Source organism: Salmo trutta, chromosome 7 (genome assembly GCF_901001165.1).
Source record: "Salmo trutta chromosome 7, fSalTru1.1, whole genome shotgun sequence".
NCBI lineage: Eukaryota > Metazoa > Chordata > Actinopteri > Salmoniformes > Salmonidae > Salmo > Salmo trutta.
This window is the reverse complement of record NC_042963.1, coordinates 48589472-48616861: the sequence shown is the minus strand read 5'-3', so window position 1 is coordinate 48616861 and position 27390 is coordinate 48589472. Positions and strand designations below refer to the sequence as shown.

Sequence of the window (27390 nt, the reverse complement as noted above, 5' to 3'; positions counted from 1 at the left end):
GTCATTTTGCACTTCCTAAAGCTTCCACTAGATGTCAACAGTCTTTAGAGCCTTGTTTTATGCTTCTACTGTTACTGGGCAGAGAATAGGAGCTGACTCAAGCCTGGGACCAACGAGTTGTTTACTGCGCACTCACGCAGGCGCGCCGCTCCTTCTTTTTCCTCTGTAATGAATACGCTATTGTCCGGTTGGAATATTATCAAAGATTTATGTCCTAAGGATTGATTGTAAACATCGTTTGACATGTTTCTACGAACGGTAATGGAACTATTTGACTTTTCGTCTCTGGTTTTGCGTTCGATTAGTGATTTGAACGCGCGAACAATATTTCGACATAAATATGGAGTTTTTCGAACAAAAATAACATTTCTTGTGGAAGTGGGAGTCCTGGGAGTGCATTCCGACGAAGATCAGCAAAGGTAAGTGAAGATTTATAATACTAATTTTGAGTTTAGTTGACTCCAGAACTTGGCGGGTAACTGTATAGCTTGCTTTGATGGCTGAGCTCTGTACTCAGAATATTGAAAAATGTGCTTTCGCCGTAAAGCTATTTTAAAATCTGACACAGCGGTTGCATTAACTTCTATGGGCTGCGGGACACAGCCAGTGAAATATCAGGGCGGAAAATTCAAAAACAAAAATATGTCATAATTCAACTTTTTCAAACATACGACTATTTTACACCATTTTAAAGATACACTTCTCGTTAATCTAACTACATTGTCCGATTTCCAAAAGGCTTTACAGCGAAAGCAAAACATTAGATTATGTTAGGAGAGTACATTGACAAAAATAATCACACAGCCATTTTCCAAGCAAGGACATGTGTCAATAAAACCCAAAACGCAGCGAAATGAAGCACTAACCTTTGACGATCTTCATCAGATGACACTGCTAGGACATTATGTTACACAATACATGTATGTTTTGTTCGATAAAGTTCATATTTATATCCAAAAACAGCATTTTACATTGGCGCATGATATTCAGAAAATGTATTCCAACCAAAACGTCCGGTGAATGTGCACATCAATTTACAAAAATACTCATCATAAACGTTGACAAAATACATAACAATTATTTTAAGAATTATAGATAGACTACTCCTTTATGCAACTGCTGTGTCAGATTTTAAAATAGCTTTACGGAGAAAGCACATTTTTCAATATTCTGAGTACATAGCTCAGCCATCACGGCGAGCTATTCAGACACCCGCCAAATTCAGGGCAACCTAAACTCAGAATTAGTATTAGAAATATTGTATTACCTTTGCTGATCTTCGTCAGAATGCACTCCCAGGACTGCTACTTCCACAATAAATTTTGTTTTTGTTACAAATAATCCATATTTATGTCCAAATACCTCCGTTTTGTTCATGCGTACAGATCACTTATCCAAAGGCATAACGCGCGAGCGCGGAACGAGAGACGAAAAGTCAAAATGTTCCATTACCGTACTTAGAAGCATGTCAAACGCTGTTTAAAATCAATCTTTATGGTATTTTTAACATAAAATTGCGATAATATTCCATCCGGACAATAGCATATTCATTCAAGAAGAAAAAGAAGGAGGGGCACGCTTGCGGGACCGAGCATATCCAATCCCTTTGTTGCCAGGCAGACCACTCAGTAACTGAGCTCCTATACTCTGCCCAGTGACAGGAAAATGCTCAAAACACTTTCTGAAGGCTTTAGACAGCCAATGGAAGCCTTAGGAAGTGCAACGTCACCCCACAGACACTGGAGCTTCGATAGAGAATCAAAAGAAGAACTACAATTCTCAGACTTTTCACTTCCTGCTTGAATTTTTCTCCGGTTTTTGCCTGCCATATGAGTTCTGTTATACTCACAGACACCATTCAAACAGTTTTAGAAACTTCAGAGTGTTTTCTATCCAAATCTACTAATAATATGCATATTCTCGTTTCTGGGCCAGAGTAGTAACCTGTTTTAATTGGGTACGTTTTTCATCCGGCCGTGAAAATACTGCCCCCTAGCCCAGACAGGTTAATCTGAGCCTAGAGGAAAGTCAGTCATTCTGCTACCCAAGAGTGGTAAAGCAGCATTTAATGTTTCTAACAGCAGACCTATCAGCTTGCTGCCAGCTCTTAGCAAACTGTTGTAAAAAATGGTGTTTGACCAAATACAATGCTACTACTCTGTAAACAAATTAACAAGACTTTCAGAATGCTTATAGAGATAAGCACTCATGTAATGCACTGACACAAATTACTGATGATTGGTTGAAAGAAATTGATAATAAATAGATATTGGGAGCTGTACTGTTAGATTTCAGTGCAGCCTTTGATACTATTAACCATAACCTGTTGTTGAGAAAACGTATGTCTTTTCAACCTCTGCCATATTGTGGATTCAGAGCTCTCTATCTAATAGCACTCAGAGGGTTTTCTTTAATTGGAGTTTCTCTGTCAAACATGTAAAGTGTGGTGTACCGCAAGACACCTCTCTAGGCCCTCCTCTCTTCTATTTTTACCAATGACCTGCCACTGGCATTTAACAAAGCATGTGTGTCTATGTTTGCTGATGATTCAACCATTTACGCATCAGCAACCACAGCTAATGAAGCCACTGAAACCCTTAACAAAGAGTTGCAGTGTGTTTTGGAATGGGTGGCCAGTAATAAACTGGTCCTGAACATCTCTAAAACTAAGAGCATTGTATTTGGTACAAATCATTCCCTAAGTTCTAGACCTCAGCTGAATCTCCTAATGAATGGTGTGGCTGTTGAACACGTTGAGGAGACTAAATTACTTGGGTGTTACCTTTAGATTCTGAACAGTCATGGTCAAAACATATAGATTCAATGGTTGTGAAGATAGGGAGAGGTCTGTCCATAAATAAAGAGATGCTCTGCTTTCTTGACACCACACTCCACAAAGCACGTCCTGCAGGCTTTAGTTTTATGTTATCTTGATTATTGTCCAGTCATATGGTCAAGTTCTGCAAAGAAAGACATAGTTAAGCTGCAGCTGGCCCAGAACAGAGCGGCAAGTCTTGTAATCACAGGGCTAGTATTAATACTACGCATACCAGTCTCTCGGGCTAAGAGTTCAGAAAAGACTGACTGCGTCACTTCATGTTTTTATAAGAAACATTGTGTTAGAAATTCCAAATAATTTGCATAGTCAAGTTACACACCGCACTGACACACAGACTTATCCCATCAGACATGCCACCAGGGGTCTTTTCACAGTCCCCAGGTCCAAAACAAATTTAAGGAAACGTACAGTATTATACAGCGCCATGGGTGCATGTAACACCCATCTTATATAGCGCAAGTGAAGAGCAAACCTGGTTTCAAAAGACACAATGCAACACCTCATTGCACAACACCTCTCTCCCATGTGACCTATGTGTATGTACTGACATGTATGTGTAACTGATAGATGCACACACACACACTATATGTTAATGTTTTTAAACGTATGTAAATTGTATTTACATATTTTGTCTTGTATTTAAGTACTTTGTCTGTAACGTATTTTTTCGTTAAATGTCGGACCCCAGTAAGACTAGCTGTCGCCATTGGCGTCAGCCAATGGGGATCCTAATAAATCAAAAATGTAATCTTGAATGCTTTCATTTACTATTCCACCACAATGCTATATCTTACCATGTTTGTCCATCTGTCTGTGTAGGCGGTGGCCCCCCTGTCACCAGTCATCCTGGTGGGGACACACACAGACGTGAGCGAGGACTTCCAGCTGCAGGCTTGCCTGGATAAGATCCGCCAGGAGCTCCTCAACCACCAGGGCTTCCCTGCCATCCGGGACTACCACATGGTGGCGGTGTGTGAGGACTCGGACGCCATCGGCAGACTCCGCAAGGCCATCGCCAGGGAGGTCGCCAGCTTCAAGGTAGCTAGTGTTGTTAGCCCTAATGTTTACGTCATTCAGACTAGCCAAAATTTCCACTGATGTTCCACATATACCATCATCCCAAGCTCTAGCTTGCCTAAAAGGCCAATCCTTGACAGCTTTGTTAGTACCTTTGACTTATTTCACTGGTCAACGTAAGTTCCATACACAGCACTGTGTGTGCAAAGCCACTATACCTTTTAGTGACCCTCCACACCCCTTTCACTCCCGCTCTCCACAGATCCAAGGGCAGCTGGTGATGGGGCAGCTGGTCCCAGAAAGCTATTTGGAGCTGGAGAGAAGGGTGCTGCTGGAGAGGGCCAGGGTGCCGGGGGAGTTCCCCGTGCTCAGACACCAATACCTGCTACAGCTCATCCAGGAGAGCCAGATACAGCTGGAGGAGGCTGAACTACCCCACGCTGTTCACTTCCTTAGCGAGGCCGGTCAGTGGGGTGGGGTGTGTGTGTGTGTGTGTGTGTGTGTGTGTGTGTGTGTGTGTGTGTGTGTGTGTGTGTGTGTGTGTGTGTGTGTGTGTGTGTGTGTGTGTGTGTGTAATTGGTTTCTTCATTAATGTGTTGGAATCCCTGGTCGTCATTGTGCTGGTGCTATGGTCCTCACAACGTGGGAGAACGTAGGAGAACGTAGAAAATTAACTCAGCAAAAAAAGAAACATCCCTTTTTCAGGACCCTGTCTTTCAAATAATTTGTAAAAATCCAAATAACTTCACAGATCTTCTTTGTAAAGGGTTTTAACACTGTTTCCCATGCTTTTCTACTGACTCTGAAAAACACCAAAAGAAAGATACCCAGGGTCCCTGCTCATCTGCGTGAACGTGCCTTAGGCATGCTGCAAGGTGGCATGAGGACTGCAGATGTGGCCAGGGCAATAAACACCAACACTTTGTCTCCTGGCCTGAAGTCCCTTCGTTGTACCCCTCTATTGTACACCCACGCTTAGGCCTCCAGCATGTGTTCCCGTACCAGGGGCCACAGGGTTGCCATCCGGTCTCTCATGTCTTCCACGTGCTCCACCATGGTTCGGTGTTGCGACGGTTGTTGTTCCCAGGCTTCTTTAGCTACGTCCAGCAGTACTCGGGGTCATCTCCTGTACAGGAGTTCAAGGGAGAGAATCCTGTTGAAGCTTGGGGCACTTCTCGGATCGAGAACATCATGTAGGGTAGCAGCTGGTCCCAATTCTTTCTGTCCACCTCCATCACCTTCTTTAGCATCAGTCTGTGGGTGATACTTTGAGGTACACACCTGGGGTAGTTTGCGTAGATCCTTCATGATTTGTGACTGGAACGGGGTGCCCTGGTCGGTCAATATCTCATCGGGGATGGAGCCAGCGGACTGCAAGATATCTCCCTTCAATAACCACTCCCCTCACCTCTCCCTGCCATCTGCCACAATATGTATGTGTCTTCTGTTCATAGCATAGCCAGGTATTATTTGTTTGTTGTACTTTAAATGGCAATGTCTGTTTATAGGAGTCCTTCTGCACTTTGACGACCCGGCCCTCCAACTCAGAGAACTCTACTTTATCGACCCACAGTGGCTTTGCAACATCATCTCACAGGTAGGTAGACACACACACACACACACACACACACACACACACACACACACACACACACACACACACACACACACACACTACAGGAGGCTGATGAGGGGAGGGTGGAACACAATAATGGCTGGAATGAAGTGAATGGAACGGTATCATCCACATGGAAACCACATGTTTGATGTGTGTGATTCCATTTATGCTGTTCCAGCCATTACAATGAGCAGGTCCTCCCCAATTAAGGTGCCACCAGTCGCCTGTGACACACACACACACAATGACCTCATTCAATCACTTCCTCCTCTCTCTCTTTCTCTGTGTAGAAACTGTCTCTGAAAAGCTCTGGGTTCTGGGAGAATCCCAAAGGCGTAGTCCAGCGCTCTATGGTGGAGCGGTTCCTATTTGAGAGTAAGTGTTTCCCCAAGCACCACCTGACCCAGTACTTTAAACTGCTGGAGAAGTTCCAGATCGCCCTGCCCTTCGGAGAGGACCAGCTCCTAGTGCCGAGCAGGTAAGAGGCACACCATTTGGTTGATTTTAGTATTGTTTGAGCCAAAATGGCCTACCAGTTTCCTGAATTCTGTATCTACTGAATGGAAACTGTCGGCCATATTGGCTCAAAACCTCTTTGCCAAGTCTAAACCATGCTGATTGTCTTGTCCTTCCCTCACAGTCTCTCCAAACACCGGCCAGTAATTGAGATGCCCCACTGTGAAAATTCTGAGGTCATTGTTCGTCTCTATGAGATGCCCTACTTCCCCATGGGCTACTGGTCGAGACAGATCAACCGCCTACTGGAGGTCTCCTCCTACATGCTCTGTGGCAGAGGTACTAATGCTGACGTTAAAGGGATAATTACTTAGGTTGTTGTCATTTCATCCAAAGTTCATTAGCTGGAAATTTAGCCACGTCCAGAATCTCCTGGATAGTATTTTTTAGAACATGTAGCTAAGCTACTGGAAACTGATTCTGTCAGTACTGTATCAACTGAGTGTACACATTCCTAATATTGAGTTGCACCCCCTTTTGCCTCAATTCGTCTGGGCTTGGACTCTACAAGTTGTCAAAAGCGTTCCACAGGGATGCTGGCCCATGTTAACTCCAATGCTTCCCACAGTTATGTCAAGTTTGCTGCATGTCCTTCGGGTGGTGGACCATTCTTGATACACACAGGAAACTGTTGGGTGTGACAAACACTTACATCTTGTGTCTTTCCCATTCACCCTCTGAAGGGCACACATACACAATCCATGTCTCCTCCCCTTCATCTACACTGATTGAAGTGGATTTAACAGGTGACATTAATATGAATATGGCTCTGAGTAGCCCCATTGTTGTTATGTTGGTCCAGAGAGAGAGCTGCGTCCGAACCGTATCTACTGGAGGAGAGGCATCTACCTGAGCTGGTCTCCTGAGGCCTACTGTCTGGTTGAGGCTGCCAACGTAGAGGACAACCCTGCCAGCTTCGTCAAGATCACTGTGCCCTGCTCACGCAAAGGTACTGGAACTGCCCCACAGCCTAGAGAATAAGGTATCCATACTGAAATGTAAAAGCTGTCAACACTAGTTTAAGGAAAATAAAAATACATTTATTTAATAATTTGGGTTGTGAGCTGAAAAACAATTAAGATAAGGTTTGATAAACTGTGTATAATATAATATATTGCAATAAAGAGTGAAATAGATCATCAGTTGGAGGTGGTGATGATGATGATGATGGTTGTCAAATCAAATAATATGATTACGATATGATAAGAATGGAAAATTTTATCTTACGAAGTTGCATTTATCAAATCAAATTGTGTTTGTCTCATGCTCCGTTAACAACAGGTGTAGACTAACAGTGAAATGCTTACTTATGGATCCTTTTCCAACAATGCAGAGTTAAAATAGATTGAAATAGTGACACAGGAATAAGTACACAGTGAATAACAATAACGAGTAAAAAATAGCATGGGTATATACAGGGAGTACCAGTACTGAGTCAATGTGCAGGGGTATGAGGTAATTGATGTAGCTATGTACATATAGGTAGGAGTGAAGTCACTAGGCAACTGGATAGATAATAGAAAGTAGCAGCAGCGTATGTGGTGTGTGTTTATGTGTGTGTGTGGGTGTGGGTGTGCGTGCGTGTTGGGGTGTGGTTAGTAGAGGTATTTAATTAGGGCCGATTTCAAGTTTTCATAACAATTGGTAATCGGTATTTTTGGCCACCGATTTGCCGATTAAAATATATATATTAAAATATATATATATATACTGCTCAAAAAAATAAAGGGAACACTAAAATAACACATCCTAGATCTGAATAAACTAAATAATCTTATTAAATACTTTTTTCTTTACATAGTTGAATGTGCTGACAACAAAATCACACATAAATAATCAATGGAAATCCAATTTATCAACCCATGGAGGTCTGGATTTGGAGTCACACTCAAAATTAAAGTGGAAAACCACACTACAGGCTGATCCAACTTTGATGTAATGTCCTTAAAACAAGTCAAAATGAGGCTCAGTAGTGTGTGTGGCCTCCACGTGCCTGTATGACCTCCCTACAACGCCTGGGCATGCTCCTGATGAGGTGGCGGATGGTCTCCTGAGGGATCTCCTCCCAGACTTGGACTAAAGCATCCGCCAACTCTTGGACAGTCTGTGGTGCAACGTGGCGTTGGTGGATGGAGCGAGACATGATGTCCCAGATGTGCTCAATTGGATTCAGGTCTTGGGAACAGGCGGGCCAGTCCATAGCATCAATGCCTTCCTCTTGCAGGAACTGCTGACACACTCCAGCCACATGAGGTCTAGCATTGTCTTGCATTAGGAGGAACCCAGGGCCAACCGCACCAGCATATGGTCTCACAAGGGGTCTGAGGATCTCATCTCGGTACCTAATGGCAGTCAGGCTACCTCTGGCGAGCACATGGAGGGCTGTGCGGCCCCCCAAAGAAATGCCACCCCACACCATGACTGACCCACCGCCAAACCGGTCATGCTGGAGGATGTTGCAGGCAGCAGAACGTTCTCCACGGAGTCTCCAGACTCTGTCACGTCTGTCACGTGCTCAGTGTGAACCTGCTTTCATCTGTGAAGAGCACAGTGGCGAATTTGCCAATCTTGGTGTTCTCTGGCAAATGCCAAACGTCCTGCATGGTGTTGGGCTGTAAGCACAACCCCCACCTGTGGACGTCGGGCCCTCATACCACCCTCATGGAGTCTGTTTCTGACCGTTTGAGCAGACACATGCACATTTGTGGCCTGCTGGAGGTCATTTTGCAGGGCTCTGGCAGTGCTCCTCCTGCTCCTCCTTGCACAAAGGCGGAGGTAGCGGTCCTGCTGCTGGATTGTTGCCCTCCTACGGCCTCCTCCACGTCTCCTGATGTACTGGCCTGTCTCCTGGTAGCGCCTCCATGCTCTGGACACTACGCTGACAGACACAGCAAACCTTCTTGCCACAGCTCGCATTGATGTGCCATCCTGGATGAGCTGCACTACCTGAGCCACTTGTGTGGGTTGTAGACTCCGTCTCATGCTACCACTAGAGTGAAAGCACCGCCAGCATTCAAAAGTGACCAAAACATCAGCCAGGGTGCATAGGAACTGAGAAGTGGTCTGTGGTCACCACCTGCCGAACCACTCCTTTATTGGGGGTGTCTTGCTAATTGCCTATAATTTCCACCTGTTGTCTATTCCATTTGCACAACAGCATGTGAAATTTATTGTCAATCAGTGTTGCTTCCTAAGTGGACAGTTTGATTTCACAGAAGTGTGATTGACTTGGAGTTACATTGTGTTGTTTAAGTGTTCCCTTTATTTTTTTGAGCAGTGTATATATATATATATATATATATATATATATATATATATATATATAAAAAATGTAAATAAAAAAAAAGAATATGATTTTTCTTTTTTTATATATATATAATATTTTTTAACTAGGCAAGTCAGTTAAGAACACATTCTTATTTTCAATGACGGCCTAGGAACGGTGGGTTAACTGCCTTGTTCAGAGGCAGAACGACAGATTTTTACCTTGTCAGCTTGGGGATTCAATCTTGCAACCTTACGGTTAACTAGTCCAACGCTCTAACCACCTGCTTTACATTGCACTCCACGAGGAGCCTGCCTGTTATGCGAATGCAGTAAGAAGCCAAGGTAAGTTGCTAGCTAGCATTAAACTTATCTTATAAAAAACAATCAATCAATCATAATCACTAGTTAACTACACATGGTTGATGATATTACTAGTTTATCTAGCCTGTCCTGCATTGCACATAATCGATGCGGTGCGCATTCGCGAAAAAGGACTGTTGTTGCTCCAACGTGTACCTAACCATAAACATCAATGTCTTTCTTAAAATCAATACACAAGTATATATTTTTAAACCTGCATATTTAGTTAATATTGCCTGCTAACATGAATTTCTTTTAACTAGGGAAAATGTGTCACCTCTGCAACAGAGTCAGGGTATATGCAGCAGTTTGGGCCGCCTGGCTCGTTGCGAACTGTGTGAATACTATTTCTTCCTAACAAAGACAGCCAACTTCGCCAAACGGGGGGTGATTTAACAAAAGCGCATTTGCGAAAAAATCACAATCGTTGCACGACTGTACCTAACCATAAACATCAATGCCTTTCTTAAAATCAATACACAGAAGTATATATTTTTAAACCTGCATATTTAGCTAAAAGAAATCCAGGTTAGCAGGCAATATTAACCAGGTGAAATTGTGTCACTTCTTTTGCGTTCATTGCACGCAGAGTCAGGGTATATGCAACAGTTTGGGCCGCTTGGCTCGTTGCGAACTAATTTGCCAGAATTGTACGTAATTATGACATAACATTGAAGGTTGTGCAATGTAACAGGAATATTTAGACTTAGGGATGCCACCCGTTAGATAAAATACGGAACGGTTCCGTATTTCACTGAAAAAAATAAACGTTTTGTTTTCGAGATGTTAGTTTCCGGATTCGACCATATTAATGACCTAAGGCTCGTATTTCTGTGTGTTTATTATATTATAATTAAGTCTATGATTTGATATTTGATAGAGCAGTCTGACTGAGCGGTGGTAGGCACCAGCAGGCTCGTAAGCATTCATTCAAACAGCACTTTCGTGCGTTTTGCCAGCAGCCCATCGCAATTCTTCAAGCATTGCGCTGTTTATGACTTCAAGCCTATCAACTCCCAAGATTAGGCTGGTGTAACCGATGTGAAATGGCTAGCTAGTTAGCCGGGTGCGCGCTAATAGCGTTTCAAACGTCACTCGCTGTGAGACTTGGAGTAGTTGTTCCCCTTGCTTTGCATGGGTAACACTGCTTCGAGGGTGGCTGTTGTCGATGTGTTCCTGGTTTTAGCCCAGGTAGGAGCGAGGAGAGGGACGGAAGCTATACTGTTACACTGGCAATACTAAAGTGCCTATAAGAACATCCAATAGTCAAAGGTATATGAAATACAAATCGTATAGATAGAAATAGTCCTATAATTCATGTTCTCATGTTCTGAGCAAGGAACTTAAACGTTAGCTTTTTTACATGGCACATATTGCACTTTTACTTTCTTCTCCAACACTTTGTTTTTGCATTATTTAAACCAAATTGAACATGTTTCATTATTTATTTGAGGCTAAATTGATAGTATTTATGTATTATATTAAGTTAAAATAAGTGTTCATTCAGTATTGTTGTAATTGTCATTATTACAAATAAATGTAAAAAAATCGGCCGATTAATCGGTATCGGCTTTTTTTTGGTCCTCCAATAATCGGTATCGGCGTTGAAAAATCATAATCCGTCGAACTCTAGTGGTTAGAGTCCAGTGTGTGTGCATTGTCCGTGCAAGGGTCAATGCAGGTAGTCCAAGTACCCATTTGATTAGCTATTTAGCAGTTTTGTTTAGCAGTCTGATGGCTTGGGTGTAGAAGCTGTTCAGGGTCCTGTTGGTTCAAGATGCACTGGTACCGCTTGCCATGCGGTAGCAGAGAGAACAGTCTATGGCTTGGGTGGCTGGAGCCTTAGAATTTTTGGGGGGCCTTCCGCTGACACTGCCCGGTCGGTTGCCTTGCAGTTGCTGTATCAAGTGGTGATGCAGCCAGACAAGATGCTATTAATTGAGCAAGTGTATAACTTTTTGAGGATCTGAGGGCCCATTCCAAATCCTTTCAGCCTCCTGAGGGGGAAAAGGCTCTGTCGTGCCCTCTTGACAACTGTGGGTGTGTGTGGACCATGTTAATTCCATAGTGATGTGGCCACAGAGGAACTTGAAGCTCTCGACGCGCTACACTACAGCCCCACCGCTCCGTTTCATGTAGTCCACGATCAGCTCTTTTGTCTTGCTGATGTTGAGGGAGAGGTTGTTGTCCTGGCAACACACTGCCAGGTCTCTGACCTTCTCCCTATAGGCTGCTTCATCGTCGTTGTGTCCTCAGCAAACTTGATGATGGTGTTTAAGTCGTGAGCGGCCACGCAGTCGTGGTTGAACAGGGAATACAGGAGGGGACTAAGCACACACCTTTGAGGGACACCTGTGTTGATGGTCAACATGGCGGATGTGTTGTTGCCTTCCCTCACCGCCTGGGCGATGTCCGTCAGGAATTCCAGGATTCAGTTGCAGCGGGAGGTGTTCAGGGTCTGGGAGCTTGGTGAAGAGCTTGGAGGGGACTATGGTGTTGAGTGCTGAGCTGTAGTAAATGAACAGCATTCTTACATAGATATTCCTTTTGTCCAGGTGGGTGAGGACAGTGTAGAGTGCAATAGAGATTGTGTCATCTATGGATCTGTTAGGGCAGTATGCGAATTGGAGTGGGTTCAGGGTGTCTGGGATGATGGTGTTGTGAGCCATGACCAGCCTTTCAAAGCATTTCATGGCTATAGATGTGAGTGCTATGGGGCGATAGCCATTTAGGCAGCTTGCCTTGGCGTTCTTGGGCACAGAGACTATGGTGGTCTGCTTGAAACAAGTTTGTATTATAGATCGGTTCAGGGATAAGTTGAAAATGTCAGTGAAGACACCTGCCACCTGGTCAGCACATGCTCTGAGTACACGTCCTGGTATTCCGTCCCCCAGCCTTGTGAATGTTAACCTGTTTAAAGGTCTTACATCGGCTATGGAGAGTGAGCTCACACAGTCGTCTGGAACAGCGGGTGCTCTCATGCATGGTTCAGTGTTGCTTGCATCGAAGCGAGCATAGAAGGCCTTTTAGTTCATCTGGTAGGCTCACGTCACTGGGCAGCTCGCGGCTGGGTTTCGCATTGTAATGAAGGATAGTTTGTAAGCCCTGCCACGTCCTTCGAGCATCAGAGCCGGTGTAGTAGGATTCAATCTTACTGATGCATTGACGCTTTGCCTGTTTGATGGCTTGTCGGAGGTCATAGCAGGATTTCTTATAAGCATCCGGATTGGCGTCCTGTTCCTTGAAAGCGGCAGCTCTTTAGCTCAGTACAGAGGCTGTGTGTTACTGGGTGACGTGGTGGTGATGATGATGGTTGTGTTACTCCTCAGGTTGTGTGTTACTGGGTCAGGTAGTGGACCATGTTGACTCTCTCTTGGAGGAGTGGTTCCCTGGTCTCCTCACCACTGATATCCATGGCAACGGAGAGACCCTGCTGAAGAAATGGGCTCTGTACAGCTTCAAGGATGGACAGGAGTGGAGCAAGATACTGCTGGAGGACCTGTTCACTCACATAGATAAAGGTATGTCTTTTAACGCTTGGATTTGACACAATCGATACCTGTGTTAGTCATGTTTCTGGAATATCATAATTGAAAGAAATCACAACAATTTGGTAACACTACAAGCAATTGTGGATGTTCTTAAATTCATGGGAGAGATACACGAAAAGAGCTACTTTAATGTAACAATACCTTTTAAAAGTCTAATGTAGCCGTTTTTATCTCAATATCAAATTACCTTACTGTGATTTTTTGCAATTAAAATGGTAAAAAATTAACAAACATAGCTTCTTAGCAAAGAGCGATTTCACAAGCAATAATTTTGCTAGGACTGTCTGGGAGTGGTCTGAGTGGGGATGAAAAACAGAAAACTATCTGTTATTGGCAGAGAGGTTTGGAACTCTCTTTCTTATTGGTATATTAACTAATTTACTGTCGGGTGATGTCACCAGGCAGGCCAAAACTCCATCCCACCAAAACAGGCTGAAATTTCAGGCGGTCTTTTCAAACAGTTCTTACACAATTTTTTTTATTTAACTAGGCAAGTTAGTTAAGAACAAATTCTTATTTACAATGATGGCCTATCCCGGCCAAACCCTAACCTGGAAGACGCTGGGCCAATTGTGCGCCGCCCTATGGGACTCCCAATCACGGCCGCTTGTGATACAGCCTGGAATCAAACCAGGGTCTGTAGTGACACCTCTAGCACTGAGATGCAGTGCCTTAGACTGCTGCGCCACTCGGGAGCCCTAAAAGGGCATTATTCAAATGTTCTAAATTTCACAGTATTATACCAACGTCATAGTGTGGTAATATATATAAAACACATGAAAATCACGTTTTTGATCCCACTGGACCTTTAACTTATGCCTGATCTCTCTCCTTTCCATTCTCCCTCCCTCCTGTAGACTGTCTTTTGGTAAACCCGGAGGACCCTCGCTGCACAGTGCCTATCTCTCAGATTGCTCCAGACCTGATCCTCAGTGACCAGCCTGCTGGAATCATCCTTGACAGCGAGGAGCTTGAGATGGACCTTACCAAGGAGAACCTGCTGGGTCAGTTACAATAATAATTTTATTGGTATCGTGTTTTTCATTTACAGGCAAATCACAAAGCTCTTGAAAAGCTCAAAAAGATCAGTTGGACTGTAGTCTCTTTCAACAGCTGCAGTGTCAATGACACAAATTTGTTTATTTTCTGATTGTAGGGGATGGTGGTTTTGGGTCTGTCTATCGAGGCATCTACAAAAATGAAGAGGTGGCAGTGAAGATTTTCAACAAGCATGCCTCTGATCTCTATATACACCGACTACTCCGACAGGTAATCTAATAATCTGCGTCAGGTGTTTTAGTGTCGGGCAGGAATAGCTGGAGAATAGCTCCAGGACCAGGAAGTTTTAGTGATAATTTCTGGTCCCGGAGAGATATAGAGGAAAAAAACAGGCTTTGGAAAGTATTCAGACCCCTTGACTTTTTCCAAAAATTTTCCATTACAGCCTTATTCTAAAATGAATTAAATAAAACATATTCCTCAGCAATCTAAACACAATACCCCATTATGACAAAGCGAAAACAGGGGCTATGACCCTTTCCTATGAGACTCGAAATTGAGCTCAGCTGCATCCTGTTTCCATTGATCATCCTTGAGATGTTTCTACAACTTGATTGCAGTCCACCCGTGGTAAATTCAATTGATTGGACATGATTTGGAAAGGCACACACCTGTCTATATGAAGTCCCACAGTTGACAGTGCATGTCAGAGCAAAACCAAGCCATGAGGTTGAAGGAATTGTCCTTACGTATACCTCCAAAACAGGATTGTGTCAAGGCACAGATCTGGGGGGGAAGGGTACCAAAAAATGTCTGCAGCATTGAAGGTCCCCAAGAACACAGTGGCCTCCATCATTCTTAAATGGAAGATGTTTGGAACCACCAAGAATCTTCCAGGAGCTGGCCACCCGGCCAAACTGAGAAATTGGGGGAAAACGGCCTTGTTCAGGGAGGTGACCAAGAACCCGATGGTCACTTTGACAAAGCTTTAGAGTTCCTTTGTGGAGATGGGAGAACCTTCCAGAAGGACAACCGCCTCTGTAGCGCTCCACCAATCAGGCCTTTATGGTAGAGTGGCCAGATGGAAGCCACTACTCAGTAAAAGGCACATGACAGCCCACTTGGAGTTTGCCAAAGGCACCTAAAGGACTCTCAGACCATGAGAAATAAGATTCTCTGGTCTGATGAAAGCAAGATAGAACTCTTTGGCCTGAATGCCAAGCGTCACATCTGGAGGAAACCTGGCACCATCCCTATGGTGAAACATGATGGTGGCAGCATCATGCTGTGGGGACGCTCCAGAGCACTCAGGACCTCAGACTGGGGTGAAGGTTCACCTTCCAACAGGACAACCACCCTAAGCACACAGCCAAGACAACGAAGGAGTGGCTTTGGGACAAGTCTCTGAATGTCCTTGAGTGGCCCAGCCAGAGCCCGGACTTGAACCCGATCGAACATCTATGGAGAGATCTGAAAATGGTTGTTCAGCGACGCTCCCCATCCAACATGACAGAGCTTGAGGGGATCTGCAGAGAAGAATAGGAGAAACTCCCCAAATACAGGTGTGCCAAGCTTGTAGCGTCATACCCAAGAAGACTCAAGGCTGTAATCGCTGCCAAAGGTGCTTCAACAAGGGTCTGAATACTGAGTATTGTGTGTAGATAAGGGGGGAAAAAATATTGAAGACGTTTTAGAATAAGGCTGTAACGTAACAAAATGTGGAAAAAGTCAAGGAGTCTGAATACTTTCCGAATACACTGTATATGGTCTTGGAGAATGTACATCAGCTATGAGGTTGGGGTCAATTTGGGAAATAGGAATTTCAGGTTACTTCCTGAATTGACTGCTTGGAACTGGACCCGATAAGCAGTTGCTGGCTATCCAGACTCTTTGCTCCAGTTAGAGATGATCCTATCGCTGATGACTTTTAGTACAACACCCCTCATTTTGACGTCACCACAAACCACTTCAATGATGGTCTCAGACAAAAGTATGTAACGAACGACAGAGCAGCGGAGTAATTTCATGTGAGATGTCAGGCCAGGTGTGTGTGTGTGTGTGTGTGTGTGTGTGTGCGTGCGTGCGTGCGTGCGTGCGAGCGAGCGTGCGTGCGTGACACTGTCTTCAGGGTAGACAAGCAGTACTGTAAGTTGGTCTCTTTCCAGGAGTTGGTGGTGTTGGGTCGTCTCCACCACCCCAGCCTGGTGGGGCTGCTGGCTGCCGGGGCGGCCCCTCATCTCCTGGTGATGGAGTTAGCCCCCAGAGGGTCCCTGGACTCTCTGTTCGAACACGAGAACAGCAGCCTCAACCGCAAGCTCCAGCACAGGATTGCTCTGCAGGTGGCCGATGGGCTCAGGTAGGTTAATCGCTCAATAGACACATGCATACATGTATATACACACATTACATACAGGTGTATGCCCACAAGAACGTGCACACGCGTGAGACACAGTGTTCAATGATATTCAATTATTTCCAAGTATGTCTATAGTAAACCCAAACAAACTAATTTGAATTCATGATCTATATTGGGAACTCTCAATTTAGACACATTGTACATCACTGTTTCCTCACTTTACCTCCCTTCCATATTGCCAGGTATCTCCACTCGTCCATGATCATCTACCGGGACCTGAAGCCTCACAACGTGCTGCTGTTCAACCTGAAAACTGACTCAGAGACCATCGCTAAGATCACAGACTACGGCATCGCTCAGTGCTGCTGCAGCATGGGGGTCAGGAGCTCTGAGGGCACCCCAGGTAGGAACTAACCCTTCAGTGTAGACATTTAGGGAAAATCTCAGCATGTTTCAAATTCCTTTCCTTCATCCCTTTCTATCTGTCTCTGTCCTCCTCTAGCCCCCTGACTCCTCCTCTATTTTACTATCTGTCTCTGTTCTCCTCTAGCCCCCTGACTCCTCCTCTATTTTACTATCTGTCTCTGTCCTCCTCTAGCCCCCTGACTCCTCCTCTATTTTACTATCTGTCTCTGTCCTCCTCTAGCCCCCTGACTCCTCCTCTATTTTACTATCTGTCTCTGTTCTCCTCTAGCCCCCTGACTCCTCCTCTATTTTACTATCTGTCTCTGTCCTCCTCTAGCCCCCTGACTCCTCCTCTATTTTACTATCTGTCTCTGTTCTCCTCTAGCCCCCTGACTCCTCCTCTATTTTACTATCTGTCTCTGTCCTCCTCTAGCCCCCTGACTCCTCCTCTATTTTACTATCTGTCTCTGTCCTCCTCTAGCCCCCTGACTCCTCCTCTATTTTACTATCTGTCTCTGTCCTCCTCTAGCCCCCTGACTCCTCCTCTATTTTACTATCTGTCTCTGTCCTCCTCTAGCCCCCTGACTCCTCCTCTATTTTACTATCTGTCTCTGTTCTCCTCTAGCCCCCTGACTCCTCCTCTATTTTACTATCTGTCTCTGTCCTCCTCTAGCCCCCTGACTCCTCCTCTATTTTACTATCTGTCTCTGTTCTCCTCTAGCCCCCTGACTCCTCCTCTATTTGACTGTCCTCCTCTAGCCCCCTGACTCCTCCTCTATTTTACTATCTGTCTCTGTTCTCCTCTAGCCCCCTGACTCCTCCTCTATTTGACTGTCCTCCTCTAGCCCCCTGACTCCTCCTCTATTTTACTATCTGTCTCTGTTCTCCTCTAGCCCCCTGACTCCTCCTCTATTTGACTGTCCTCCTCTAGCCCCCTGACTCCTCCTCTATTTTACTATCTGTCTCTGTTCTCTCTTTGTCCCTCCCTCTCCCCTCACCATTTCTTTCTCCACCCACCCAGGTTTCCGGGCGCCAGAGGTTGCCCGGGGCAATGTGATCTACAACCAGCAGGCGGACGTGTTTTCGTTCGGCCTGCTGCTATACGACCTGCTGACCTGTGGTGAGCGCATCTCAGATGGCATGAAGTTCCCCAGCGAGTTTGACGAGATCGCTGTGCAGCGCAAGCTGCCAGACCCAGTGAAGCACCATGGCTGCTCCCCCTGGCCAGGCTTCCAAGGCCTCATGAAGGACTGTATGAGGGAGAATCCCCAGGACAGACCCACCTCCACACAGGTAACCGTTCTACTGTTACTACTACCTGTCTCCGCCTGGGTGTGTGTGAAGTGTAGATGTTTCACTGACTGTCTGGAGGTTTTGAACTGACTATGTGAAGGTGTGACTAAACTGACTGCTTGCATTTGTGTAGGTGTTTGACTAACTGTGACTATATTTGCCTGTGTGTGTACTGTAGGTGTTTGAGAGGCTGAACTCTGGGGAGATGCTGTGTCTGATGAGGGAGCTGGTGGTCAGCAGAGCTGCCAATGCTGAGTGTTTTACGGTGGGCTGCAGCAGCGCCAGCAACGGCCCCAGTTCTAACCCAAGGGCCTGGGTGGGAGGGGGCAGCAGCACACAGAGACTGGGCTGTGTCGCGTCTGTCGACCTGGAGACTGAGAAGGTCACAACACAGGTATTCATAGAGGATCTCTCAACGCAGGCACTCACATTGTAGGGATTTGCAAAGTACTTGTTTACAACACAATACCAGCTCAAACAATAAATGTATTACTGCAGCTAGATAATTAGAGCTCAGGTATTAAAACAATAGCATAGGTCCTCACAATACAGGTCTCTTTGACATTACTCATTCAAGGGTTTTTCAAAATGTTTTACTATTTTCTACATTGTAGAATAATAGTGAAGACATCAAAACAATGAAATTCCATATGGAATCATGTAGTAACCATATTTAAGATTCTTCAAAGTAGCCACCCTTTGCCTTGATGACAGCTTTGGACACTCTTGGCATTCTCTCAACCAGTTTCATGAGGTAGTTACCTGGAATGCATTTCAATTAACAGGTGTGCCTTGTTAAAACTTCATTTGTGGAATTTCTTTCCTTCAGAATGCATTTGAGCCAATGAGTTGTGTTGTGACAAGGTAGGGGTGCTATACAGAAGATAGCCCTATTTGGTAAAATACCAAGTCCATATTATGGCAAGAACATCTCAAATAAGCAAAGAGGAACGACAGTCCATCAATAATTTAAGACATGAAGGTCAGTCAATATGGAAAATTTCAAGAACATTGAAAGTTATGTGCAGTCGCAAAAACCATCAAGCTCTATGATGAAACTGGCTCTAATGAGGACCGCCACAGTAAAGGAAGACCCCGCCACAGTAAAGGAAGACCCCGCCACAGTAAAGGAAGACCCCGCCACAGTAAAGGAAGACCCGCCACAGTAAAGGAAGACCCGCCACAGTAAAGGAAGACCCCGCCACAGTAAAGGAAGACCCCGCCACAGTAAAGGAAGACCCCGCCACAGTAAAGGAAGACCCCGCCACAGTAAAGGAAGACCCGCCACAGTAAATTTAGACCCTAAACTCATTAGAATGAACAGCCTCAGAAATTGCAACCCAAATAAATGCTTCACAGAGTTCAAGTAACAGACACATCTCAACATCAACTGTTCAGAGGAGACTGCGTGAATCAGGCCTTCATGGTCGAATTGCTACAATGAAACCACTACTAAAGGACACCAATAAGAAGGAAATACTTTCTTAGGCCAACAAACGCAAGCAATGGACATTAGACTGGTGTAAATCTGTCCTTTGGTCTGATGAGTCCAAATTTGAGATTTTGGTTCCAACCGCCGTGTTTTTGTGACACGCAGAGTAGGTGAACGGATGATTTCTGCATATGTGGTTCCCACCGTGAAGCATGGAGGAGGAGGTGTGGGGGTGCTTTGTTGGTGACACTGTCTGTGATTTATGGCACACTTAACCAGCATGGCTGCAACAGCATTCTACAGCGATATGCCATCCCATCTGGTTTGCGCTTAGTGGGACTATCATTTGTTTTTCAACAAGACAATGACCCAACACACCTCCAGGCAGTGTAAGGGCTATTTGACCAAGAAGGAGAGTGGTGGAGTGAGATTGAGATGGTTTGGGATGAGTTGGACCGCAGAGTGAAGGAAAAGCAGCCAACAAGTGCTCAGCAAATGTGGGAACTCCTTCAAGACTGTTGGAAAAGCATTCCAGGTGAAGCTGGTTGAAAGAATGCTAAGGGTGTGCAAAACATCAAGGCAAAGGGTGGCTACTTTGAAGAATCTAAAATATATATATATATTTTTATTTTATTTCATTTAACACTTTTTTTGTATTATTTCATAGTTTTGATGTCTTCACTATTATTCTAGAATGTAGAAAATAGTAAAAATGTAAGAAAAACCCTTGAATGAGTAGGTGTGTCCAAACTTTTGACCGGTACTGTAAGTCCTCATAATACAGGTCTCTTTGACATAGTCCTCACAATACACAAACACAGACTAATCTGTGTTTAAAATTCCCATATTCCTCAATGCTAATGTCTTTCTTCTCCCTGCAGGTGATTGACACGAGTCCTGTCTTATGCCTGGTGACCGTCCAAGTCCCAGACGAAGCCTGTGATTGGCTGGTGGCTGGTACACAATCAGGGGCACTGGTCGTCATCAGCAATCAGAACCTGTCCAACTGGTACAACCTGCAGAGTGTCACCGACGCTGTGACATCACTGTTCTTCCACACACACCCTCAGCGCAGGTAAGAGAGTGTCAGACTAGATGCTAAGCTATGGCTATATCAGGGTTCTGCACTAACATGATTTGGTCACACCAAATTTGTTTATAAAATATATATATATATAATTTATAATGACCTGACCTGTGTCCCATAATGTGCCTGCATTCCATACAGAACCAGGCTAATAATGACTAGCCATCTTTAACATTAGCATGCCCTTGTGTTCTTACATCGATTTGGATAGATTTACTGTAACAGCAAAGGAAAGAGACTGTTCAAATAAAGTGCAAAATGTTTTTATTGCAGATTTTAATGGGCTATGTGTTATTTTCTGAGAAATCCTCTAGAGGGCAGATTTTTTTACAATTATGCCAAGGCAACAAACAAAAAGGTTAGTGGGGAGATGGACTGATTTCCTTACATTTCTTCAGGTTTTCGCTCTCAAGATCACACATTTTTTTAATAGAAAAACAACTAAATTGGATGTTCTAAGTCCATAACAATGCTTAAACCACATCGGGGACGACCATTTTTAAGGTCTGGGAAAAATCGGAGAAATGTAGATTTAAATGATTTTTTACCCTTTCAGGTGTGCACCAAGTCAGCCAGTTGTAGAGGTGTTTCTACAGATGGCTGCATTGGTCCGTTAAAACAGCAATAGTAAAGGCCCAGTGCACTGCTTTTGTGAATTATTTATTTATTTAGAGATTTTTCAGGGGTGCCACAGCACTCTCAGCACCCCTACTTCCCGCTGCTATGCACATGTGATGGAGTTTTGAAAACAAATGGCCACTGGATTGATGCAAATAATCATGATTCTGCCAGGTAGGCATAGGCTACTTTGTAGTTACCTTTTAAATGCCTTTCCATCCACCCGAAAACAGTTAGGCTAACATTAGCATCGCTAACAGCTACACAAAGTGGTAGACATATAGACCCTATGCACACCGCACAGAGCAGGGCTCGGCATTCAGGTAAGTTTGCCAGTGACAAACAATTCTAATTTTCAAGGACTTACATTTTATATTTAATTGTTGTAATAGCCTTTAGGAAAAAAACTCCCCACAAAATCTATGCAAAAAAGTATGCATTAACACTAACAATAGTGCATATTTTAATAGGCCTGCCTACCCAATGGCATTGACCTTCACATAATTTTTACGTTATAAAATATGTCCAAATAATGTGGGCTTTGCTCCCGACACAAACACGCTAATGAAGTCTGTCCATAGCTAGTCAGTCTCGCCATTTGAGATGTTGAGTTATTGAGGGGTTACTGTATCCTGTTGAGTTATTGAGGGGTTACTGTATCCTGTTGACTTATTGAGGGGTTACTGTATCCTGTTGAGTTATTGAGGGGTTACTGTATCCTGTTGACTTATTGAGGGGTTAGGTTACTGTCACGTCCTGGCCAGTATATAAGGTTAATTGTTTTGTAGTTTGGTCAGGGCGTGACAGAGGGTATTTGTTTTATGTGGTTCGGGGTGGTGTGTTTGTGTAAAGGGTGTTTGATTTAGTATGTCCGGGTTTTGGTTTATTCTAGGTAGTTCTATGTGGAGTCTAGTATGTCTGTTTCTATGTCTGGTGAATTGGTGTTGGGACTCTCAGTTGAAGGCAGGTGTTTTCTATCTGCCTTTGATTGAGAGTCTCATAAATGAGGGTGTGTTTGTGTTTGTGTTTTTGTGGGTGATTGTTCTGTGTAAAGCACTATGCTTTGACAGACTGTTAGTTGTTCGTTTTCGTATTTTGTTATTTTTGTATGTTAATTTTTGTAGTGAATAAAAATCAAGATGAGCATTCACGAACCTGCTGCGTATTGGTCCACATTTTCCGATGACGATTTCGTTATCTCGTCAGAGGACGAAGACAACCGTGACAGAATCACCCACCACCAAAGGACCAAGCAGCAGAGGAAGGAGCGGAGGATTTTCGAAGAGGACAAACGAGAGAGATGGACTTGGGAGGAGATCTTGGAGGGAGAAGGCTCCTACACTTGGGAGGAGATCCAAGCAGGGAAAGATCGCCTTCCTTGGAAACAGGTGGTACGCGAGAGAGAGGATAGGAGTAAGGCTGGTATGGACCGGGAACGTTTCCGAGGGACAAGACTGGCGTTGAAGCACGAGAGGCACCCCCAAGAAAATTTTGGGGGGGGGCACACGGGTAGTTTGGCTAGGCGAAGGAAGAGCCGGAAGCCAGCTACCCGTGGTTATATGGAGGAGCGTATGAGGTGGGGAGCGCCATGTTTCGCTGAGAAGCGCAATATCTCACCCATACGCACGCACAGTCCGGTGCGAGTTATTCCAGCCCCTCGCAGGTGCCGTGCTAGAGCGGGCATCCAGCCTGGTAGGAGGATGCCTGCGCAGCGCATCTGGTCGCCGGTACGCCTCCGAGGACCAGGCTACCCAACTCCCGCTCTACGCACGGCTACCATCAAGCCCCTGCACAGCCCAGTCTGCCCTGTACGAGCACTCCGCTCGTGCAGGGCTACTAGTTCCATCGAGCCAAGGCGGGTTGTGCAGGAGGTAAGATCTAGACCGGCTGTGCGCCTCCATAGCCCTGGGTTTCCAGCTCCTGTCTCTCGTGCGGACCCGGAAGTGCGTCCACCCAGTCCGACTCGTCCTGTTCCCGCTCCCCGCACTAAACGGCAAGTGCGTAAACCCAGCCTCGCCAGTCAACAGTCGTCAGAGCTGCCCGCCAGTCAACAGTCGTCGGAGCTGCCCGCCAGTCAACAGTCGTCGGAGCTGCCCGCCAGTCAACAGTCGTCGGAGCTGCCCGCCAGTCAACAGTCGTCGGAGCTGCCCGCCAGTCAACAGTCGTCGGAGCTGCCCGCCAGTCAACAGTCGTCGGAGCTGCCCGCCAGTCAACAGTCGTCGGAGCTGCCCGTCAGTCAACAGTCGTCGGAGCTGCCCGTCAGTCAACAGTCGTCGGAGCTGCCCGTCAGTCAACAGTCGTCGGAGCTGCCCGTCAGTCAACAGTCGTCGGAGCTGCCCGTCAGTCAACAGTCGCCGGAGTGGTCAGACTGCGCTGAACTGCCGGAGTGGTCAGACTGCGCTGAACTGCCGGAGTGGTCAGACTGCGCTGAACTGCCGGAGTGGCCAGACTGCGCTGAACTGCCGGAGTGGCCAGACTGCGCTGAACTGCCGGAGTGGCCAGACTGCGCTGAACTGCCGGAGTGGCCAGACTGCGCTGAACTGCCGGAGTGGCCAGACTGCGCTGAACTGCCGGAGTGGCCAGACTGCGCTGAACTGCCGGAGTGGCCAGACTGCGCTGAACTGCCGGAGTGGCCAGACTGCGCTGAACTGCCGGAGTGGCCAGACTGCCCTGAACTGCCGGAGTGGCCAGACTGCCCTGAACTGCCGGAGTGGCCAGACTGCCCTGAACTGCCGGAGTGGCCAGACTGCCCTGAACTGCCGGAGTGGCCAGACTGCCCTGAACTGCCGGAGTGGCCAGACTGCCCTGAACTGCCGGAGTGGCCAGACTGCCCTGACCTGCCCGAGTGGCCAGACTGCCCTGACCTGCCCGAGTGGCCAGACTGCCCTGACCTGCCCGAGTGGCCAGACTGCCCTGAACTGCCAGAGTGGCCAGACTGCCCTGAACTGCCAGAGTGGCCAGACTGCCCTGAACTGCCAGAGTGGCCAGACTGCCCTGAACTGCCAGAGTGGCCAGACTGCCCTGAACTGCCAGAGTGGCCAGACTGCCCAGACTGCCCCGAGCTGACAGACTGCCCTGACCGTCCCGAGTTGCCAGACTGCCCTGACCGTCCCGAGTTGCCAGACTGCCCTGACCGTCCCGAGTTGCCAGACTGCCCTGACCGTCCCGAGCTGCCAGACTGCCCAGACAGCCTGGAACGGCCTGAGCCGGAGCCGCCTCCAATATAGGTGGGTTGGGGAGGGGGGGTGTAGCACAGTGCCGTCGTTGACGGCAGCCACCCTCCCTTCCCTCCCTTTAGTAAGGGGGAATTTTCTTTTGGGTATTGTTTGGGGGTAATTTTTTTTGTGTTAAGGTGCTTCTGGGGTAGCACCTTTAAGGGGGGGGTACTGTCACGTCCTGGCCAGTATATAAGGTTAATTGTTTTGTAGTTTGGTCAGGGCGTGACAGAGGGTATTTGTTTTATGTGGTTCGGGGTGGTGTGTTTGTGTAAAGGGTGTTTGATTTAGTATGTCCGGGTTTTGGTTTATTCTAGGTAGTTCTATGTGGAGTCTAGTATGTCTGTTTCTATGTCTGGTGAATTGGTGTTGGGACTCTCAGTTGAAGGCAGGTGTTTTCTATCTGCCTTTGATTGAGAGTCTCATAAATGAGGGTGTGTTTGTGTTTGTGTTTTTGTGGGTGATTGTTCTGTGTAAAGCACTATGCTTTGACAGACTGTTAGTTGTTCGTTTTCGTATTTTGTTATTTTTGTATGTTAATTTTTGTAGTGAATAAAAATCAAGATGAGCATTCACGAACCTGCTGCGTATTGGTCCACATTTTCCGATGACGATTTCGTTATCTCGTCAGAGGACGAAGACAACCGTGACAGTTACTGTATCCTGTTGACTTATTGAGGGGTTACTGTATCCTGTTGACTTATTGAGGGGTTACTGTATCCTGTTGAGTTATTGAGGGGTTACTGTATCCTGTTGAGTTATTGAGGGGTTACTGTATCCTGTTGAGTTATTGAGGGGTTACTGTATCCTGTTGAGTTATTGAGGGGTTACTGTATCCTGTTGAGTTATTGAGGGGTTACTGTATCCTGTTGAGTTATTGAGGGGTTACTGTATCTTGTTGACTTATTGAGGGGTTACTGTATCCTGTTGACTTATTGAGGGGTTACTGTATCCTGTTGAGTTATTGAGGGGTTACTGTATCCTGTTGACTTATTGAGGGGTTACTGTATCCTGTTGAGTTATTGAGGGGTTACTGTATCCTGTTGACTTATTGAGGGGTTACTGTATCCTGTTGAGTTATTGAGGGGTTACTGTATCCTGTTGAGTTATTGAGGGGTTACTGTATCCTGTTGAGTTATTGAGGGGTTACTGTATCCTGTTGAGTTATTGAGGGGTTACTGTATCCTGTTGAGTTATTGAGGGGTTACTGTATCCTGTTGAGTTATTGAGGGGTTACTGTATCCTGTTGACTTATTGAGGGGTTACTGTATCCTGTTGACTTATTGAGGGGTTACTGTATCCTGTTGACTTATTGAGGGGTTACTGTATCCTGTTGACTTATTGAGGGGTTACTGTATCCTGTTGACTTATTGAGGGGTTACTGTATCCTGTTGAGTTATTGAGGGGTTACTGTATCCTGTTGAGTTATTGAGGGGTTACTGTGTCCTGTTGAGTTATTGAGGGGTTACTGTATCCTGTTGAGTTATTGAGGGGTTACTGTATCCTGTTGAGTTATTGAAGGGTTACTGTATCCTGTTTTAAAACGAGAAGGCACCGTTAACCAGGTTCCCTTTGTAATGGAACATTTTGTATGGAGTCTTGCTCATAATAAGAGCAACAATCGCAACAGACTAGCGCAACATCCTTCAATTGAAACGGCGGGAAACAAACGAAAGAGCCTACATCTCTCATAAAAACTGATCACAATTAAAATCACAGAATTATTATATTGGAGCAGTGGAATTTATAAATTGGCATCCATAACTTCAGTGACTTTTCAAGGATCAACAAGGAAATGTCAGATTTTCAAGGTAGACTATTCCATGTTGACTGAATTGTGCATCGCAAATATTCAGTCAAGACTTTCACCTTTTTAAATACCTGGTTTCAGTGGAGGCTGCTGAGAGGCGGACGGCTCATAATAATGGCTGGAATGTAGTCGGTGGAATGGTATCAACCACATTGAAACCATATGTTTGATACCATTCCAGCCATTATTATGAGACGTCCTCCCCTTAGCAGCCTCCGCTGCCTGATTTGCCCATTCTTGACTTAGCATTTACTGGTAGATGCCATAACTTGGAACATCCTGTTTACCGCTGTGGGTCTTTACTCCATGCAACAACAGTTGTTTGAGAGCTGCACGCTCTCTCTGCCCGACAGATTATAGGCTATACTGTATGTGTACAGTGCACGTGTGATAAATAATCGCCATAACGAACATACCGCTTCGGGAATCCTTCTGTTTTTTTGATCAGTTACGTGGCCTACACTAAAGATAGCATTATTACTATGTTTTTTTGATCGGTTACGTGGCCTACACTAAAGATAGCATTATTACTATGTTTTTTTGATCAGTTACGTGGCCTACACTAAAGATAGCATTATTACTATGTTTTTTTGATCAGTTACGTGGCCTACACTAAAGATAGCATTATTACTATGTTTTTTTGATCAGTTACGTGGCCTACACTAAAGATAGCATTATTACTGTTTTTTTTATCAGTTACGTGGCCTACACTAAAGATAGCATTATTACTATGTTTTTTTTTATCAGTTACGTGGCCTACACTAAAGATAGCATTATTACTATGTTTTTTTTTATCAGTTACGTGGCCTACACTAAAGATAGCATTATTACTATGTTTTTTTCACTGGCCCAAGAGGGCGACTGACGGGATAATCGACTGGCCCGGAGTTGTATATCGAGCCCTGACACACACAGACAGGGGAATTCCCGTGCAGTTGTTCCCTCTTCTGAATGTTGTTTTAATTTTGGTCAATTGCATATTACTGTTGAATGAATCATAATAAAAT

General features: G+C 45.3%; 1 protein-coding gene across 4 annotated transcripts in view; it reads left to right on the top strand.

The window, feature by feature from the left end:
* The window catches only part of lrrk2 (leucine-rich repeat kinase 2), a 67478-nt gene that overhangs the window by 36773 nt on the left and 3315 nt on the right, over positions 1-27390 (top strand). For all 4 annotated transcript variants that reach the window (XM_029759220.1, XM_029759221.1, XM_029759219.1 and 1 more), the window contains exons 31-44: positions 3659-3877; positions 4119-4320; positions 5365-5453; positions 5765-5952; positions 6115-6269; positions 6793-6939; positions 12947-13138; positions 14026-14172; positions 14325-14437; positions 16333-16523; positions 16766-16926; positions 17950-18221; positions 18400-18615; positions 20535-20728. In XM_029759220.1, coding sequence (XP_029615080.1) covers positions 3659-3877; positions 4119-4320; positions 5365-5453; positions 5765-5952; positions 6115-6269; positions 6793-6939; positions 12947-13138; positions 14026-14172; positions 14325-14437; positions 16333-16523; positions 16766-16926; positions 17950-18221; positions 18400-18615; positions 20535-20728 — 2486 coding nt within the window. The remainder of the gene's footprint in view (positions 1-3658; positions 3878-4118; positions 4321-5364; positions 5454-5764; positions 5953-6114; positions 6270-6792; positions 6940-12946; positions 13139-14025; positions 14173-14324; positions 14438-16332; positions 16524-16765; positions 16927-17949; positions 18222-18399; positions 18616-20534; positions 20729-27390) is intronic.